The 20,316-nt window shown below is 46.6% G+C and overlaps 1 protein-coding gene across 1 annotated transcript in view; it reads left to right on the top strand.

Moving 5' to 3' along the window:
• Positions 1–19,602, top strand: part of FLNB (filamin B) — a 72,582-nt gene extending 52,980 nt beyond the window's left edge. The window contains 19 exon segments of the mRNA XM_086619286.1: positions 1,096–1,343; positions 3,114–3,188; positions 3,907–4,009; positions 4,893–5,033; positions 6,646–6,774; positions 7,241–7,414; positions 7,569–7,727; positions 8,117–8,320; positions 8,883–8,972; positions 8,975–9,034; positions 9,353–9,475; positions 10,474–10,740; positions 11,185–11,322; positions 11,411–11,526; positions 13,368–13,500; positions 14,541–14,717; positions 17,191–17,409; positions 18,340–18,543; positions 19,230–19,602. Coding sequence (XP_086475412.1) covers positions 1,096–1,343; positions 3,114–3,188; positions 3,907–4,009; positions 4,893–5,033; positions 6,646–6,774; positions 7,241–7,414; positions 7,569–7,727; positions 8,117–8,320; positions 8,883–8,972; positions 8,975–9,034; positions 9,353–9,475; positions 10,474–10,740; positions 11,185–11,322; positions 11,411–11,526; positions 13,368–13,500; positions 14,541–14,717; positions 17,191–17,409; positions 18,340–18,543; positions 19,230–19,417 — 2,948 coding nt within the window. The 3' untranslated portion in view covers positions 19,418–19,602.
• Positions 19,603–20,316: the final 714 nt, after the last annotated feature.

Genomic DNA, 20,316 nt, shown 5'->3' with positions numbered 1-20,316 from the left:
TGAATATTAAATCCTCTGATTTTAAAATAAATAAATTAGGCAACACCAAATCAAACAGGGAAATTTAATCTGTAGTTGTAGACCGGTGAGAGTGTCCGGGCATGGTGCTGACCTGTGTGTCACAGTCAGAGTGTGCCCGGTGCCCGTCAGGCAGCTGGCTGCTTTCAAGCCTGCTTAAACAGAAATACATTCCTGGCACAATGCAAAACACAGAGCGACAGGTATCTCCTTTGCTTCAAAGTTTGCTTAAGAGAGGCCTTACTTGGACGAGTATCAGATTCAGCCATTAACTCAAGTCACTAACTATTCAAAAAACTGTGATGGAGATTACTGTCAGGTGCCAGCTTAAATTTCTCCTTTCCAAGAAGTGCCTCTGACTCTCCACTGTAAAGCCGAAATGCAATCGGTGTAGGAGGAGATGCTGGAATAATGTCAAGGTATTAAAATAACAGATTTGTTGCCACTTGAAAACGAGCCCTTTACCTGGTAACAAGTGGCAGTCAAAAGCAAGGGTATTAAATACGTACTGCAAATAAGGCTTAATAGTTCTCATTTAAACACAGCGTTCTTCAGGCTGGATCCGATTGCTACAATCTGGGCATTGTTTCATGATTTTTCCTTTTCTGGGATGTGTGGCAGAACAGTGGAAAATCGTTTGTGGGTAACGTAGGAGGAAACATGGCCCTGGCTGCTACTGTGCCCCTTTATAGCCGTTTACACAGGGAGGTTTATGTTAAAGTAGTGACAGCCGAGGCGCTGGCTGGGGCGGAAGATAGTGCCTTTGGCTCTGCATAAAAGAGTATGACGATAGCAGTATGGGTTAAGCCATGGCTTTGTTCAAACTTAGCTTTTTTTCCCTCTCTTCTCATCCAGCCTCTCTGATTGCAGAGGAGAAGGAAAGCTGGTGGCCAGCTCTTGCATGCCACTGTGCTGACCAATGCTATGGATGTCCCTTGTTGTTCGTCTGCTCCCAAAACCACGTCTATGGGTCCCTGGGACCAGTGTTTCGATGTTGTGCTTCCCAGCCACCTCACGGGTGGCCTGCCTGGGAAAACTGTCTTCTGAGCACTTTCTGTAATGAAAATTGCCTTGTAGGTCCTGGAATTGCACCCACTGTGAAGACTGGTGAGGAGGTTGGTTTCGTGGTAGACGCCAAATCAGCAGGGAAGGGAAAAGTGACGTGCACTGTCCTGACACCAGATGGGACAGAAGCTGAAGCAGATGTTGTTGAAAATGAGGACGGAACTTACGATATCTTCTACACCGCCGCCAAACCGGGAACCTATGTGATTTATGTCCGCTTTGGTGGGGTGGACATTCCCAACAGTCCTTTCACCGTCATGGTAAGACAGCTCTGCTCCGAAAATACCTCCCATTCGGATTCCAGCTGCCACGTTTTACTTAGTGATAGGTTAACTCTGTGTGAAAATGTTTTTTTAGGCATTTATTAGACTAGCAGAAGCTAATGAATCCTTGTTACTTGCAAAGCTTATTTTGAACAGGCAAAGCAATTAGGTGAAGAGCGATAAAAGCCATCAGAGGATGAAGATTTGGCTTCTCTGAACAAATTCATTTTTCACTTCCTGACCATGTAGTTATTTTTCTAAATGATGTGTAAGGGTGGTTGTAATCAGCTTCTGCGACTAATTACTTCAGCCTTTGTCAGATACGGAGCTCTGACTTGTCCAACTCTCGCTCTTTATAACATTGACCCAAAAATAAGAAATGGTCTGCTGACAGATCGGAGGGAAGCAGGCTGTTAGCTCACACTTAAAACTGATTTGCAAATGCTAGTTAAGCCGTTATGGCCAAATCTCCCTTCTTCTGATCATGTTCCTTCCAACGTGCCGTACTTCAGCATAGTTAGGTTTAAAAAGCAAACAAAACCCAGCTCCATCAGGGGCAGACCAGGTGCCTCTCAGAGCTCACAGAAGCCCTTCACATGAAGGAACAGCCCTCAGCGTTGGCAAAACAAGTCTTGTTCTTGTAATCCCAGCTGAGGCAGCCTCTGGTGCATCTCAGTCCGTGAAACCACGTGGCCGTACTTGTGCTGAGCCTGGCCGGAGCCCGCGGTTGAGTCCTTGGGGCCGGGCATGCCGGCTCTTCCTACCTGCCACCCCAGCAGATCGACACTGGCACCTCCAAAGATTTCCATGAGAAAAAACGACTCCTTTGGCCACCACTCAAAGCTCCCCGCAGGAAATGCCTCTCGAGGTCAGGCAGCCTGCTCCCAGCCAGCCAAAATTCCCACTTCCCAGCTGACTGCTACAGTACGTGTTTGACTTGGGTGCCTCAGCTGGGGACAGAGTACAGTGAAACAGCAGTATTTCTGTTTCATGTTGGTTTTCTTAGTGGAGTCTTTCTACACCTAAGTTTCCAGTGGGTTATTTTGTTGGGGTGGTTCACAGTGGTGTAAAGGAGCCGGGGTGGTCGAGCCCTGTGGAGCCGCGTGCGTGGGTGTCAGCCCCGGCTGCTCCTGCTGCGTCAAGTGGGGGAGATGGGAATTTGCAAGTCATCCTCTTGGCGTGCCTGGTGGGAAGGGAGGCTGTGCTGGGGGAAAACACATTCGGTGTCTTGACGACGCTATCCCAGCTATGAATCAGAAAGAACAGCTTTGCGGCTATGGCTGGACGTGGGCTGGGTCATTCACCTGAGCGCGTGAGCCGGGAGCAGCCTTCCCACAGCGGCAGGCTCCCTTGTCTCCGGCTCGTGCACGGTGCCATGCAGTGCTCAGGGACTTGCATCTTGGGTTTGAACCTCTTGCTTGCCTCCGTGCGCCAGTCCCGTAAAAAAGCAACTCTGAAATTCAGTTCCCCCAGTGTTCAGGCGCTGCTTTCCAGCTTCCCTCCCACACTCCCAATGACGGCACGTTCCGGCTCCATCCCTTTGCTGTGCCACTGGTGACTTCTCCTGGTATCCATTATTTGTGGATACAGGCAGTTTCCCAGCTCCCCTGGCTGGATCCAGGTCCTTGCAATGACAAGAGGACTAGGAGGGCTGTGTGGTGGGAGGAAGGTGTTGCGGAGCTGGATGGAGGTGTGCATTCTGTACTCGGAAAGGTGGGAGTGCCTTCGTGTCGGAATAACACCTAACCTGCCTTTCCCGCTGCCCAGGCTGTTGATGCAGACGCTGCTGCCGTGCGGTCGCAGGAGCCAGTGGGCACCTCCCCCCCCGGATTCCGCCCATGGGTACACAATTTTTACATTTTTCAACTGTTTTTCCCCCCATCTGTGTTCCATTTCAGATGACAGCCTGCTTCTTGGGACTGCTTGAATCACTCTGGTCATTGTGTTCATTCTTTCTGTTTGATCGATTGTTCTTGGGATCCAGACCTTGTTTTTTCTTTGCTGCTTGAAGGGAGTCTCCAAATAAACTCTCATTTAAACATGAAGAGGATCATTACACCTACAGCTTCTACTTCTGCAATGTCTGCTGTTGGCAAAAGCAGCCTGAGTGCATTGCTTTGTTTTCCCAGTAAAATAGCACAATGTCTTGAGTCCAGAGTCGCATTGTGAAACTTGTTTCTTTTGTTCGTTTCGTGTTGCAATCACTCTGCCCCATTCAAAATTCACTTTCTCTTCCAGGCCTTAAGCGACTAAATCCTTTCCGATGGAGCCACTTTGGGTCTTGCGTGTGCTACGTTGTTTTCCATCCCTTTGTGTTCCATTTTTGTCTCTTTTAACTTTTTTCCAGCCTGTCTTCCATTCGCGCAGTGTTTGATTCGCTCTGCTCTGCAGTATTACAGAGGAGAGTGTGGCCGGACGCTGCTCTGGTCGAGCCCCATCCTGTGGTTGGCTGCCGTGGTCACTTCACGCTCTCTTCTGCTTGTGCTCACAGTGGAGCTGCTCAGTGCTTGTTTGGATCTACTGTCTGTTTAGAAACATCCTGTCCTTTTGCTTCCCCTAGGTCACGGAAGAAGCTTATGTCCCAGTTGGAGACATGAACGGCATGGGATTCAGACCCTTTGATATGGTTATCCCTTTTGCTGTAAGAAAAGGAGAAATAACAGGTACCTGGAGCGCACGTGGCCTCTTAGGGAGATTTTGCTTTTTGTTAGTGTGTTTATCCATTTGCAGCTAGAAGTCTGGGTGGTCTAGACCACAGTGTGTGGGGGAGGTTTGTATCCTGCCAGCAACTTAGTTGTTTAATTTCACATCAAGTGGCACCCGCTGAGGGTGAGTCGGATATGCCCCACCGATGATTTGAGTTAAATGAGAGGATTCTCAGTGCTGTCCTAGTCCCCAGTGCTGGGCTGTGAGCTACTGCACTGTAGGACCTGTTGCTGCTTTTTCCCCTCTGGAGCAGCTTCGTGCGTCCTTGATAAGCTCCGTTATTTATTTTGTGCGGATGCTGCAAAACAGTCTGATCCTGCATCCCTGTCACATACTTTTTCCCAAAGCAGACGACCCCTTTTCTGCAGCTCTGGCAGCTGAGAGCATCACTTCAGTAACACCCTGATTGCGCTAAGCTCCTGCACACATGGGCTGCGTCCCCTCCTGCCCTCTGGCTCCACAATCCCACCCCAAGCCCTGGTCTGTCCCTGCTGAAGGGTCAGTTCATCTTTTCAACAGAGCTGCGGGAGAGGGAGGGTCTCTTGATGGGGTAGATCAGTGCATCTCTGGGGGCTGGCTGTGGAAATTTCAGTGGCTGAAGCAAACAGCCCTGCCTGGGGAGTTTGTAAGGTCACAGGACTGTTTGCCAGATGTCTACTGCTGCATTGTATTCATGTAGCTTAAGTAGAAAACATGTCTGGTTGGTGTTCCCATTAGTCTCCTATTTGTGCCTGTGGGTAAGAAATTTAACAATTTAAAATGGCTAGACAATTCTTTGTGGGTGGGAGAGGGGAAGCAGGCAGCTCCTCCTTCTGTAACTTCCACGGTGGCTTTCTGTAGGTGAAGTACATATGCCATCTGGAAAGACGGATACACCTGATATCGTGGATAACAAAGATGGCACAGTAACAGTGAGATATGCTCCTACTGAGGTCGGGCTGCATGAAATGCACATAAAATATATGGGAAAGCACATCCCAGGTGAGTCTGGCAAAGTGGACGACACAAATCCGAGTGTGGTGTCCTGCCGATGTGTCTGCTCCCTGTTAACGTTTCTATAGCTCAGTTGTATATGCTGCAGTTGGAACTGCCCAGGGGCGCCTTGCCCAGTTCGGCAGCAGATCATCTGCAAGCAGTCCAGAGAGCAGCTGAAGCAAAGGAGTAAGTGCCGGCAAATGTGAGCTTCTATTGTGGTTTAATAGTACCAGCCAGCCTTAAAATGGATTTTGGTTTTAGAACCTCGCTTTTGTGGCATTTTATTGTGAAGAAGAAACATACAATTTTCAAACTGCCATTTTTTTCGGGTTGAAATTTACTGCCATGGTGCTCAGCAAAACTAGTGGTTACAGTACATGTTTATCCTTAAAACTGCATTGGCATAACATCTCCCATCTGTGGGGAGGACTAAGTGGCTAAAACACTATAGTTACTGTTTCCATCTCATTGCAATAAAATAAAACACACATGCACGCTATGCTGTAATCTTCCTTTCTTTCTGGCTGCTTCTTAACAGACAGAAACCACTGCCTTTCATTCCCTTTCTCTTCTCTTCTCTTCTTTGACCTTACTTCACCAGCTCCCGCAGCTCCGCAGCCGAAGCTCTGCCAAGGCTGGGGCTGCCCCGCAGTTCCCTGAGCATGCTGGCTGCATGGGGCTGGGGCAAAAAGGGGCTGGTCTGTAGAAGGACATGTAGACCTGAGATAAAATACCTTCAGCACTGCCTGAACCAGGCTGCTGGCCCTGTTGGCGTGCAGAAACACAGGATAACTTTGACAGAAGCAGGGAGCTCAATAACGTGATGCATGGTGCTACCTCAGTATCTTCAGAACTTTGTATGGATGTAGCACCTCCGTAAGTGCTAAACTGTTGGATGTATCGGTTCTGTGAGACCATTACCCTGTGCCTGGTCAGAACGATGATGTGCTGTATTGTTTCCTTCTTGAAGGCTGTCACGAGTCAAACTTGCTATTGTCTCAGCTGCAAAACCTATCTTTGGACTTAAGAGCTATCTGTGCATTTTTTTTGAACCATTATTGCTGGTGGTGACTGTACTTTTTGATCTTGTGCACCAGCCTAGCAAATCTGAGGCTGGCAAATATGTTTTTGGATACCCTTCAAATTTGCTAGTTCAGGTTCATTGAGTCAGACAATGTGCTGTGCTAGCTCCTAATTCTGAGCTACCAAAATTCAGGATCTGTGCCTGAACTGAAAGCCTGCTTCTGAGTCATGTTCTGATTTAAGGTTTAATATGCTAAGAATAAACTTGTAATGAATAAGACCTGTTACAACATCATTGAAGCTTATCTCTGGTAATTTGAGGAGCACTTACTTTGTCATGACTGAATGCGGGACAAATAGTGGAGAAGTATCTTTTGAAGATGAAAGGTGAGGCTTGCTCATTTTTCTAAGTGCATTACAGTCACAAAAAAGTTCTTCAAATATCAGGTAGTGAGAATGGCATTGAAGAACGTGGGTATCAGTAAGCATATGAATAAGATCCCATTGGGTCGGAGCAGCTTAATATCTGTTTTGTTCTTGTAGTCCGGGCTACTCATCCTTAAAAGTGCTTCTTTTGGCATTTTTTTTCCTTTAGAGAGCCCTCTCCAGTTCTATGTGAATTATCCAAACAGTGGCAGCGTGTCTGCTTATGGGCCTGGCCTCATTTATGGGGTTGCCAATAAACCAGCAACTTTCACTATTGTCACGGAAGATGCAGGAGAGGGTAAGTCTGTTCTTTAAACCTGACCTACCCTAAACTAGGAACTCCTTGGAAGCATAATGCACATCGGCATTAATTTACATTCGTCTGCCCAACTATGAATCTCTGGTGTGATACAAATGATTTGTGCAAATATCAGGCTGTAACTTGCAGTAAAAACTGTTTTATTACCTCTTCCCAAGGGCAGTAGATGTACCCTGCGGTACAGGATGCAAATGATTCAATTATTTAAAAATAAACTAAAGGCAGCTTAGAGCTAGTGGATGATGACTGGGCCTGGAATCATTATTAGGTAAATGCAACAGACTGAATAGAGTTGTGATCTTAGTGGGTTGGCCTGAGCTCTTTCTGCTGCTGTTCTTTGAAAAAGTGGTGTCTAAGCTGCATTTTTCAGTACTGAGTACTGGATCTTCCTCTTTGGACTTGGTGTGCACAAAGATTGACAGGTGCTGTTTCCCTTGTTTTCTAGGTGGTCTGGACTTGGCTATTGAAGGACCTTCAAAAGCAGAGATCAGCTGCATTGATAACAAAGATGGGACGTGCACAGTCACGTACCTGCCCACTCTACCTGGGAACTACAGCATCCTGGTTAAGTACAACGACAAGCACATCCCGGGCAGTCCGTTCACAGCCAAGATCACAGGTATAAAGTTTAGACTTCTGGAAGCGCTTCATAATGAAAATTAACCTCTGATAGCATGGGGAGCATGGTTTGTGGCAGGAACATGAAGTCGTCAGACTTGTTCTGCACTTAACCTTGTAATGTTTTTCTGGCTCGTTTCTCTTTATATATGCAGATGATAACAGAAGACGGTCCCAGGTTAAGCTTGGTTCTGCTGCTGACTTTTTGTTGGACATCAATGAGACTGATCTCAGTCTTCTAACAGCCAGCATTAAAGCTCCATCAGGTCGAGATGAGCCGTGTCTTCTGAAGAGGCTGCCCAATAACCATGTTGGTAAGCTCTGATAGCCTTTATCTGAGGGAGCAGTGTAGTGATCTCTACTCCAGTTTGCTTTGCTGTGTAAAATGACTGACCTCTCTGCTCCCTCCTAGAGGAGCATTGTCAGATCAAGTGGTTTATGTTGTTTGGTACAGTTGGCCAAAGACAGAAGAGTATGAAGAATGACCTCTTGTATGATCTTGCACATGACGTGCCAGGTTGTGATGGAATTGCTTTTTGTCAGCATCTGCAAATGGCTTTGTGGCCCATTTGAGAACAACACTTCAACGTGTGTGAAGAGACTGCTCTTTCAGTATTTCATTTTTTCATGTGATTATGGCTTTTTAATCAAATATAACATGCATAAAAAGTGAGGTAGTGTGTCACATTTCTCTGCTTTGTAGGCATCTCATTCATTCCACGGGAAGTAGGAGAACATCTGGTTAGCATCAAGAAAAATGGGAGCCATGTACCAAACAGCCCTGTAACAATCATGGTGGTCCAGTCAGAGATAGGAGATGCCAGACGAGCAAGAGTTTTCGGACGTGGCTTGGTAGAAGGACGAACTTTTGAAATGTGTGACTTCATCGTAGACACGAGAGATGCAGGTGAGTTCCATTGCAAAGGGACTGCGAGGTGCTGTGAGAGATGTACCCTATCTAAATGAGTGTCGTCTTCCTCTGCATGTGACCACTGGGTCACAAAGCTGCAAGCAGTAGGTGCAAACAGCGTATTAAGTGTAAGCACAGTTGTTATTGTCAGTTATTAACTATAAACAATGCTATTGACTTATAAGCGCTTTGCATTGTCTTGGCTGATGTCTTCTGTTACAGCCAACAGGGACTGTCACTGAGGCACTGATGGAGCTTTTCTTTCATTTGATGGTGCTGGCTCTGTTGTCATTATATGCAGCCAGAGGAAAATGAGGAACTTCTCAGATTAATGAAGTAAAAGGGATATGGTCAGAGCATTTTAGGAGCTGAATGCGTGCTGTACCATGAATATCTGACTGATTAAGATTATAAAAAATGTCACTAAGGCATCACGCAACTCCCACGTGCCTGTTCTGATGCAAACCTACCAACTAGCTACTGCTATGGGTTTGGACAGTTTTATGTGAAATTTATAATTGCATTGCGGAACTCTGAGGCTAACTTAGCTGTATTGTAGGTTATGGTGGGATCTCACTAGCAGTTGAAGGACCCAGCAAGGTAGATATCCAAACCGAAGACCTAGAAGATGGAACTTGCAAAGTGTCCTATTTCCAACTGTACCTGGCGTGTACATTGTGTCCACTAAATTTGCAGATGAACATATTCCAGGTAAGCAGGAGTGTTTGGCAACTTTCTGATTAGTACAAAAAAAGTCTTATGTAGCTGGCCAGTGCACTGCAGCTGCGGCTGGGCTGTGTGATCTGGCTCATACCATAAGTCCCAAAGATTCAAGGAGGTCCTACCCTCCAGAAAGCAGCAATCATCCGAAACTGTTCTGGTTACATGGGTGAATTTTCCTGGGACCTGAGTGTTAGCTAGCTCCAAAACTTCCCTGTGATACACTACAAGTCAGAGGAAGCTTTTGCTCTTCCCCTTGATGCAATGTGTAGTGAGCAGGGCAGGAATGACTTGCTGTGCTACTTACAGGCAGCCCGTTTACTGTGAAGATAAGTGGTGAAGGAAGAGTTAGGGAGAGCATCACACGAACAAGACGGGCTCCCTCTGTTGCAACAGTAGGAAGCATATGTGATCTGAACCTAAAAATTCCAGGTAAGCGACGTCCTTATCCCCATAACCGTAACTTGCACTTGTGTAGCATGGGTGTACTTGAAGCAGTGGAAATAGGAACTTCAGTGTTGTTAGGGCATCCTCATGCTAAGATAATTTAGGGAAGAAACACTGGTAGTGTCATCTCTCTGAATGGTTAAAAATAAGCATAACCATGATGAACATATACACAGGAGAAATATGCACCTCTCCTGTGAAGACAGGCTGTGAGAGTTGGAGTTGTTTAGCCTGGAGAAGAGAACACTCTGGAGAGATCTTACAGCAGTCTTAAAGTACCTAAAGGGGCTACAAGAAAGCTGGAGAGGGACTTCTTACAAGGATGTGTAGTGATAGGACAAGGGGTAATAGCTTTAAACTGAAAGAGGGGAGATTTCCATTAGATAGAAGAAATTTTTCACTCTGAGGGTGGTGAGACACTGGAACAGGTTTCCCAGAGAAGTTGTGGGTGCCCCATCTCTGGAAGTGTTCAAGGTCAGGTTGGATGAGGCTTTGAGCAACCTGGTCTAGTGGAAGGTGTCCCTGCCTCTGTCAGGGGGGTTGGAACCTTAAGTTCCCTTCCAACCCAAACCATTCTATGATTCTATGAAATAAATACTAGAGAGGCTTTAATCCATTCTGTGTACAGCAGGCTGGAGAATGGGCTGCACAGCTCACCCGGTCTCTGGGGTTTTAAGATCATCATGTTGGCTGTTGAGTGTTTGTACTGCTGTCTGGCAAATGAGAATCATGTAGGCCAGTCTTAGCGGGCTGCGGTTATCCAGCCTCTTCATCTGTCTTCATAGCACCTGGTAAGCTGTACGTGGCTGGACTCGCTGCTCAGCAGCACACATTTAGCTGAGCGTACAAACTGACACCTACATGCCTCTCCTGTCCTTTGTACTGTGTGATCACTTGAGCTCAGGTCCTGCTTCTAAAACCAACCTTCCAAACTCTTTGTCACTTTCTAATCTGCATTTTTTTTTCTATTCTCTTCATGTTAGAAATTGATTGTGGGGATATGACAGCCCAGGTAACTAGTCCCTCTGGAAGAAACTTCGATGCAGAAATCGTAGAAGCTGACAAAAACACCTATTGTGTCCGCTTTGTGCCAGAAGAAATGGGGGTCCACACAGTGGATGTCAAATACAGAGGGCAGCCAGTGCCAGGCAGCCCCTTCCAGTTCACCGTGGGGCCACTGGGCGAGGGAGGAGCCCATAAAGTGAGAGCTGGAGGCCCAGGGCTGGAGCGTGGAGAGACAGGTGTCCCAGGTGAGTCCTCTGCTCTTGCCAGGCTCCAGTGCCTGCTGTGCACGGGTCTGCAGCACTGTGCTTTGGTTTCTGTTGGATTCTCCTCTTGAGAGATTGAGCAGAGCTTGATGTGACACTGTAGGGTTGCCCAGAATTGGGATGGTCAGTGGAGAAATACGGAGAATAATATTGCTACATCATGCTGATGGGGAAGCCTGGAAATCCATGTTTTGGAAACAGAGTGCTCTTACAGAACAAGCTTGAGGTTGTAAGGTGTGCTGTGCAGGGCTGATAGGCTGAATCATGGCTAATAGCAGTTTCTTGAAGTGTTACCATGCAGGATGATGGGACAAGGTACCATTCCTCATACACATAAGTACGGGATGCTGCATGGTCTGTTAGGAACATGCTGAAACCCAGCAGCAGCAAACTTACACTTGTGTGTGTTCTCGTGTGCATCAACAGCCGAGTTCAGTATATGGACACGGGAAGCTGGAGCTGGAGGACTGTCTATTGCTGTAGAAGGCCCAAGTAAAGCAGAAATTGCCTTTGAGGACCATAAAGATGGATCCTGTGGTGTATCCTACATAGTTCAAGAGCCAGGTATGTACCAAGACCAAATTACACTGAAATAACAGAATGCTACTTTCAAAGATACCAAGGATGCTCACTGCTTATTTTCTTCCTCCAGGAAACTATGAGGTGTCCATAAAATTCAATGACGAGCACATTCCTGAAAGCCCCTACCTGGTTCCCGTCGTCGCCCCCTCCGATGATGCTCGCAGGCTCACTGTCACTAGTCTTCAGGTGAGACATAAGGAAACATCTCCACAACTTGCCACACAGACTGATATCGTCCTTGTTCTCCAAGACCAAAACGAATGTCCTTTCTTCTTAGTGATAGCCTTGCCTTGGTTGGTGCTTGTTTCCAAACTTAGCTTGCAGCCAGAGAGAGGGTTTTTGGCAGCTGGCGCCTTGGTAACTTGGGCTAGGAGAGCTGACCCAGCTCTGGCTAGCCAGGATTTGAAGGCAGAAGGCTCAGCTGAGAATATTACAGGTGGTAACACTTGGGAATTAAGAATAAGAGGCTCTAGAATTGGCACTGGAGGAGCTAAAACTTGCTTTCCACCCTGTGAGCTAGGAGAGGCCAAGGAGAACTGAAACATGAACATGAACCGCCAGCGATCACACTGGTACCCAGCTACTCGGTTGGCTTGTGGGCTGAGGAGCTGGGTTTCTGTGACTGAGGCAGCACAGGGCTGCGTGGCTGGGACCTTGCCGCAGCCTTGCCAGAGCGTTCGCCTGGGCAGGTGGAGGGGGCCCTGCCATGAGGTCAGAGTGCAGATTTGCTCTGTCTGAAGTCATGAAACCATGCAGTCACAGCTCAGATGAGTCATGAACAGCAGCGAATCTCAGAGTTAATGGCAGCTTTGTAGCTGCTCTGGGCTCATCTGTTAACCTCACCGTATCATTTGTGTGTGTGTGGTTACGTGCATTAAAACACAAGTAACGTTAAAGGCCTGACTTAAATCTCCAAAGCCAGAGATTTGGATGTGAGACTGAGAATCTGTGTCTAAATATATTGTACCTCAGTCGTCATCGAGTTGTGATAAGCAGTTAGTACTTCAGTTGAGGCTTTTTTTTTGGATGTGTCCCAGCTGTGGTGCCCAGGAGTTTGCCTGGGCTGCAGGACTCCTCCACCTTGGCTGTGTAAATGAATCCCGACAGCCGGATCCGATAGCATCTCTTCTAACTAGGAGTTACAAGGGCGTTAATTAGTCACTGTGGTATTGATGTTTCTCTTGTGTTTCATTTAAAGACTCTTTGACAGAAGTACTCACTTCAGTTAAGTCCTGGAGAGGCAGATAAAGCTGAGTATTCCATAATGGAGCACGGTGTGCAGCATCAGCCTCCACTAAGCCCACATCAGAGGCTTGCTTTATACTTTGTACCTCAGTTCTACTCAGTTGCATTTATTTCCCTCTTCAGGATTTAGTTGAAAACAATATCAGGTAAAGTATGTTCAGCTTAAAATATGACTGCTGGATAGCTACATGGGCTGCTCTGGTTGAGGACCATTGCAGCATGGATGCTGAGCTGCCTCGCCTTCCACCGATGGCCTGACAGCACAGCAACATCTGGTTTCGTGTCTTAAATTATTTTCTTATGTTAAGACGTCCTGTGGTGGCATTCTAAATGCAGCCTCTTGTGGCAAATATAAACGTGTGTTGCTCTTTCAGACAACTGGATTATCAGAGGCTTTTCCCCTGAATGAATCTGTAATGAATGAATGGGCTGAAAACAGAGCTGTAGCTTAAACATCCTTTAAATCAAGTGCCTGAATACTGGGGGCTAACCACTAGTCTCATAAACATGCCTCTGCCCACTTTGGCTGTTGTCTGGCTTCCAAAAATGGTCTGTTGCCATAGGAAAAATCAGCCTAGCCAACGTGGGTGACTCCTAAATCAGCCACCTCCGAAGAGGGAGAGAGATTCTGATTTGAAACTTAATGCAAGTCACAACTTTACACCTTTTGTTGAAATCTAAAAGAAAAAGAGTCGTGCTGAAGCGGTTATTTCCCTGCCACCTATCTTGCATTGTCTGAAAGGAGAAGTTTAAATGTGATAACCTGACTGTTGCATTCTCAGGAATCTGGATTAAAAGTTAATCAGCCAGCATCCTTTGCGATAAGGCTGAACGGGGCAAAGGGCAAGATCGATGCTAAAGTGCACAGCCCCTCCGGAGCTGTAGAAGAGTGCCACGTGTCTGAGCTGGAGCCAGGTGAGCACGGCTTTACCTTGGTCAAATAAACTGCATGACCTCCAAAACATGCTTGCTGCTCTTAGCTGGGGGGTTTATTCCCTTTGGCCTGTGAACAGCGTACCCAAGGGACAAACACCTTGCTCGGAGAACAACTTCTTAATGTCAAGAGTTGTTCAGTTAGGACTACGGCCACACTTTTCCGAGACAGCTCGTGAAATGGCTGAGCCCTGACTTGTCTAAGATACAGATATTTAAGTCTTGGCTTGCTAATGAAGGTGCAGTGATATTAGCTGTAAATGAATTACGATGTGGTTGGTGAATCTAGGCAGGGAAGAAGTTTATTTTCCAAAGCTATGCTTCCATCTTTGACTAATAGTTTTAAACTTGCACTCACTCCTTCATATGAAATGTCAAGGAAGCTGAATATAAGCAAACACTATAGAAAGCTCAACACCTGTTCAGCAATGAGCTTTCCTTTTTCACTTGACGTCTGAATGAGTTATGGTCTGTACTATGGACAGACAGCAGCTGTCCGGCCAGGGAAGATCAGTCCCTCCTCTGGCTTAACGTGTAACCAGAAATGTTAAATATCAGCAAATTGCTAAGTGACTTTATTAAATAAAGGTGTGGTGTCTGTGGTGTCAGAGCAGAACACTCAGCCCGCTAGTATGATCTGTCTTGCTCTTACCAGCTGCTTTTCTTCTCCACGCTGCTCTCTCGACTGCTGACAGCTTGGGCTGCGATTAAGCTGTCATGTTTAGTGCACGTGTGAGGCAAATAGCCCTAAAACTCACCCTGCAAACTAGATGACAGCTGAGATTGGGTCCTGGTGGACAAGGTGAAAATGCAACCCGTGACACCTCCTGTGATAAATACAGTGTTTTCCTACTTAAATATCAGCTTAGCAGCTTGTGTAGCTGAGTTTGCGTAAGCTGGGACCAAAATATGTCAAAGCATTACAGAAGCCTCGCTTGGGCTGCTAACCAGCCCTGCATTGGGTTTAATTGCTCTTTTATTGTTACCACTGATATGTCAGAAAAGCCGCTTCTCTCTTGCAGATAAGTACGCCGTTCGGTTCATCCCCCATGAAAATGGCATCCACTCCATTGACGTGAAGTTCAACGGAAGCCACGTCGTGGGCAGCCCTTTCAAAGTGCGTGTTGGCGAGCCCGGGCAGGCAGGCAATCCCGCCCTCGTCACAGCCTCCGGATCCGGCCTGGAGAGCGGTACCACGGGTAACCCTTCTCTTACAGCTCCTATATGGACTGGTTGGCACTTTGCCTTTCCAAGCGAGCCAGCAGCTCTTCCTAGGCCTATCTTTACATGACTCTCTCTGCTAAGGCAGCTGAGCTAACAACTCACGTTCTCTGCCGACCTGGGCACACACTGATTTTGCTTTCTCGCATGCTTCTCAAGTCTTACAATCATCGATTAGCGAGTCTGCAGGCTATGCTGAGCCTTAGCGAACTCAAAACCTCTGTAAACCAGCGACTACGGCACGAGTTCACTTGTATCGGTTAGCAGCTGGGCTGCGACCATGCTGGTTAGCTTAGCTCCATGCTGGTGGTCCCGCGGAGCTCCGGGGATGCTCTGGCTCCCTTCCACATGTGAACACGATGTCTGTAAAGTCTGGAGGCTTTGTGAATGCAGATAGTGAGTTGGCTGTCTAGTGGAAGGAGCCTTGTTTAATTGCATACCCCTATTAATGAAATGGGTGCGAGGGTGTTCCCAGTTACCTTTTCTTCAGTGCCTGTACTTCTAAGAAATTTCAAGTTAAATGTATGGTGATGCGTAAGCTCTAGGCAGTGCGGTGGATTGTTGTTTGTGGTGTGCTATACGTGCTTCAGATGCAGCGTTGAACGCAGGCTTTTCTTGGAAATCTGACACTTAGTTATCTGCTGTGGCTGCCCCATCTGAGAGTTCTCAGCTCAAGAATGTAGGATTTGGTGGTTGGGCTTTTTTAACATTTATCTGATTTATGGCCTTTGTAAGAAAATACAAAAACATTCCAGGGTATGCACTTTGATTTATTTAATTGTGTACTTTCTTGGGCCACACACAAAGGGGAACAGCAAAGTAAAACTGATTGGGTTTTTTCCCTTTTGATATGCAAGGCAATAGCTAGTTCCCTTTATCCCATCTACTGTTGTTTTTTGTGGATTCCATTTTAAACTTTTTTTTTCCCCCCTGGAAAAAATACTGCAGTTATTCATTCAAAGCTTCTGCTGTTCTGGAGGAACCAAGCAGTTGGTTTTGGAAACCTGTGGATATACTATATAAAATAAAGATATAGCCTGTGCTGCTTTAATAGGTGGAAACAAAAGCACTCATTAATACTAGCCACTGATGCATCAGGGACAGGGGAATTTTTCTCCATCTATAAAGGTGCTTGGGGTTGTTTTTAATCTAAATAGACTGTTTAACTTCAGCAGAGTTACTCTGTGCCCCCTTGTTTAATCCTGGCCGCTGCCAAAAGCTCAGTGCCCCTGAGCAGCCTTTCTGAACAATGGTCCAGTGTAGAGGTTTCCGTAGCCGGTGGCTGAGCACCTGAAACGTCCCCCGGGGAGGGCTGTGCGTCTGCAGCCTCCGACAATGTGAGCCTTCATTTGGGGCACAGGGAAAAAGCAAAAAGCAGTGACTTGGGAGCAAGAAGGCTTCGGTGAGAAGCCGTGAAGCTTGCTGGCTTTGGAAATTAATTTTCCCCTGATTGAACAGCGTGTATCGCAAGCTGACCGCCTGACCTGCTGGGCAGGCAGTGCCAGCGAGATTTACTGCTGAAGTCCTGGAAAACGGTTCAATCCTCCGTGGGAGCTGAGTTCTTCCAGCATTGCAACACAGCAGCAATTCCTCCACTAGCGTAGAGGGGCTACAGACTTCCCCCTAGTTTGTCACCACGCTTGCAAGCTTCAGCTGCAGCTGTAGTAAACTTTCCCATAACCGTCCTGGATTTGGTTGAGCTCGAGCACTTTATTCCTCCTCGGTAGTGTCTGATACAACAGCCCAAAGATCGTAAACATTTGAAGCCAGAGTTTGACAGTAAATTATTGGGGGACTGAAAGCCTTGCTTAATTTTCTCTTGTGTTGCTGGCATTGTGTCATTGGCTTAGTATTAGCAGCAATAATTCAGCTGTGTTAAGCAGATGCTGTAATTAAACAAGGTTTTGTTTCCACAAACTGCTTGGAGTGCTGTTGCAGAGCAGTTCAAGGAACATCTCCTCCAGGAGATCTCCTGCCCCTCGTCTCTCTTGCTTTTTTAAATTTTTTTTTTATTTTTTTTCTGTGGCTCTTTGCTGCTGATTTACAGTTCAGGCAGTGAGATGGCTGCGAGGTTTCTGAGCTTGGCCGTGCAGGAGGCTGTGTCGGCGTGGGCTCCGACACCCAGTAAAAAGGCTCTTGTTCTAAGATTTCTCTCTAAGCCAGCCTTTTGATGCCAAAATCCTTCCATTTTGGTCCTAAAGGGCGCTCGTGACTCCTTTTCCCACCCGTCCCGCAGTCGCATGATGTGAGGGGAGGAGGGAGCCGGGGTGCAGAGCCCCCGGCCGGGGCTGGCCTGTGCGAGGATGCCGGGGGAGGCACGCCGTCCCTCCCTGCCCGCAGCCTTGTGCGGCCTCGTCTTGCACCGAATCGCCCGTTCCTATTTAATAACAGGCTGCTTTTGTAACATCGGGTGTGAGGAAGAGTGTGTCTTACTGTGCTACATCTTTCTAGGGTTGCAGTCGGAGTTTTTCATTAACACGACCAAGGCTGGTCCAGGTACCCTCTCTGTTACAATTGAAGGGCCATCAAAGGTGAAAATGGACTGCCAGGAAACTCCAGAAGGTTACAAAGTCATGTACACACCCATGGCTCCAGGAAACTATTTAATTGGAGTTAAATATGGTGGACCTAACCACATAGTGGGCAGCCCCTTCAAGGCAAAGGTTACAGGTAAAAAGCTAACCAGTATTTACTGTGTGCCTGAAACAGTTTGTGTCATTCAGCAAATATGTCCCTCCGAGACAGATAGCGTGGCATTCAGGTCTAGATGCCCAAAAACATGAGAAGCAAAACGTTTCTCCCCATCATCTCTGAAGGATGAGGGATCTCAGGAGAGGCTACAGGAGCATGAGTCAGTGGAGGGCTGTAAAACACCTTCATGGGAGAATATTAAATCCTGACCTAGCACTAGGGTGTTGCATTGGCAGGAGGGAAATACGACTTATTTACCCATTTTCCCCCATAAAGCCTGAAACTTGATCACCTGTAGCATAAGTTGATGTCCCTCTAGATCTCATTTTGGTGCAGGTGCCACCTAACCAAAGGTCAGGAAGGTCTGGAAGGCTTTTAGATGATGTGAGGAAGGCTGGTTTAGGAAGCTCTTTCTCTCTTCAGTGCTGTGTCTAAGCACAGACTGGAGTTCATCTCTCCTGCTGCCCCTGAGCTAGCGAACCCTCTCCTGGTGTCCATGGCATGGTGATGTTCTTGGGAGCAGATGGCAGGGACTGCCCTCCCCCCAGGCTGGGACACGCTCTGCTTTCAAAATGGGTGATTGCAAAATTGCACCTGCTTTTCTGCCAACTCAAGTCATTTTTAGCATTTGGTGATTGGAGCACAATTAACTCTTCTTAAGCAGCCAGCTTTGCTTAATGAATCCTGAAGTTCCTGTGGTCCTTCAACCACTCAAGGGCTCTGGGATGGGGTTGTTGCCAGTGTTGCTGGAAGATGTCAGCTTAAAAACTCAAGTAGGAAATTGCTCCTCTCCGAAAATGCATTTTGGATGCAGAATGCATGCTAGTCATTAGGAGGGTTTCGAAACCTCCTTGTAAATGCCTTTCAGATGGGGTGAATCCGAATGTCAGAAGTCTTTTCTGTTTCCAGGACAGCGACTGGTTAGCCCAGGCAGCGCCAGTGAAACTTCTTCCATCCTGGTAGAGTCGGTGACGAGGTCATCGACTGAAACTTGCTATAGCGCCATTCCCAAATCCACCTCGGACGCTAGCAAAGTGGTTTCCCGGGGAGCAGGACTCTCAAAGGCTTTTGTGGGTCAGAAAAGCTCCTTCTCCGTGGACTGCAGCAAAGCAGGTATGGGTACAGGAACAAGCTGGATGGTTTAGCTGACCTTTTTTGCCCTAAACCAACTTGCAAAGTTAAAAGTGAGGTGATGATCTGGTTCTAAAAAACACCTCTAAATGCTACACAGTGCTTACCAAATCCATCTTAATATAGAGGCTGTAAAGATGCTGGTTCCTCTCTAAAGGGCTTTATTGGAGCCAGGTGCCTCTGAAAGAAACCCCAGGGTTAAGGCAGGAGAACAAACAGGTTATTGAATTTAAGCAGTCCTCGTGGTGCAATGCAAAGTATTCCCTTAAGCCTTGAGCACTGATCATCATCCTCATCATCATCTGACAGCTCTGTGGCAGGTGGATTACAGGCCAGCTGTGTTCACTGGTCTCTGCTATTAACTTACAAGGAAGTGGTTGAGAGGCAATACCTGCTCGCTCTCACGAGCAGTGTCAATGTCTCCTGTGCTCCAGTTAGATAGTGGTAGCCTGTCAGGTCTGGCAGAATGCACAAATAAACCTTTGCCTCTATGAGGTTGAAAGTGTTTTTTTTTTAAATTCCCTCTTACACCACGTTAGCTTAGCCATACCTGAGACTACCACTCTGTGAATTTAAAATAACAAAAGTGCTATGGAGCTAATATTATGATCCAGCCATGCTTGCTTGTTTAAGGTTAGGAACGCTAACAGTCTGTTGTTTTTCTGTAGGTTCCAATATGTTGCTAGTTGGTGTCCATGGACCTACAATACCATGTGAAGAGGTATCCATCAAGCACCTGGGCAGCCATCAGTACAACGTGACGTACGTCGTCAAGGAAAGGGGTGACTATATTCTGGCAGTGAAGTGGGGTGACGAGCACATCCCTGGGAGCCCCTTCCACGTCACCGTTCCTTAAACTTGCCCAGTGTCAGAGTCGATCTTTGCGTTTGCAGTTCAGATGTAGAGTTATACCGGGTGCAGTCCTGTTGCAAAATGCAGTATCTAGATACACACGGCTCTCGTTTTGATACAGTCAGAAGTAACCTCTGTAACTTTATTTTTCACAAGCATTTCACTTCTATCCTACTTACCAACCTAATGTCAATCTATTTAATGTCCTCCTCAAATTGTACCTTTGCGTTACTGTCCAGGTCACTGTTAACGTTTGGAGAATCACGTGGATAACTAGACACTAATTTCGCTTGCGGATGTTAAAAGCTTTAGATGTTAATTGAAAACTGGAATTTGTCTTTGTAATTGGATATCTTAACTACTGATTTTATTTGACTGGAGACTTTACGTTTTAGTTATGGAATATGACTTGGGCTGTCCCCAGTTCAAATTCTTTTCTGTAAAGAAATGAGGTAAAACTGGTACTGTAATAGGTGCCTTTGTATACTTGATCAATTTTAATGCTTAACATTATAAAAAGCTACTAAAAGTGGCTTTACCACTCAAATTTAAAACGTTTCTGAAAACGCTTTGCTAATGGTTTACATTTAGGAAAAGTTTATCTTTTATAGCAAACCGAAAGCAGACTGAAATTGACTTCCTGGAAGCTTTCAGCCTCTCTATGTTAATGCTTTGTAAATCTAGACAGGTAGCTCTTTGGCCATGATGCTAGCAACGCGGTTTTTAATTACCTTGAGATTCTGGTGAGGTTTCTGTAACTTTACAGGTAACTCCCCACACTCTTTGATTTATTTTAAGAACAATCCCCGGTTTGGCTGGGTTAAGTAAAGCCCCTAAACTTGCCAAGCCAGGCGTAGCCCTCACCTGTGTGACCCAAAATTGGTGCAGGTCAGAGCACAGCGG

Source organism: Tauraco erythrolophus, chromosome 12 (genome assembly GCF_009769465.1).
Source record: "Tauraco erythrolophus isolate bTauEry1 chromosome 12, bTauEry1.pri, whole genome shotgun sequence".
Lineage (NCBI taxonomy): Eukaryota > Metazoa > Chordata > Aves > Musophagiformes > Musophagidae > Tauraco > Tauraco erythrolophus.
Note: the sequence above shows the minus strand (reverse complement) of the source record. Positions and strands in the feature narration are given on the sequence as shown.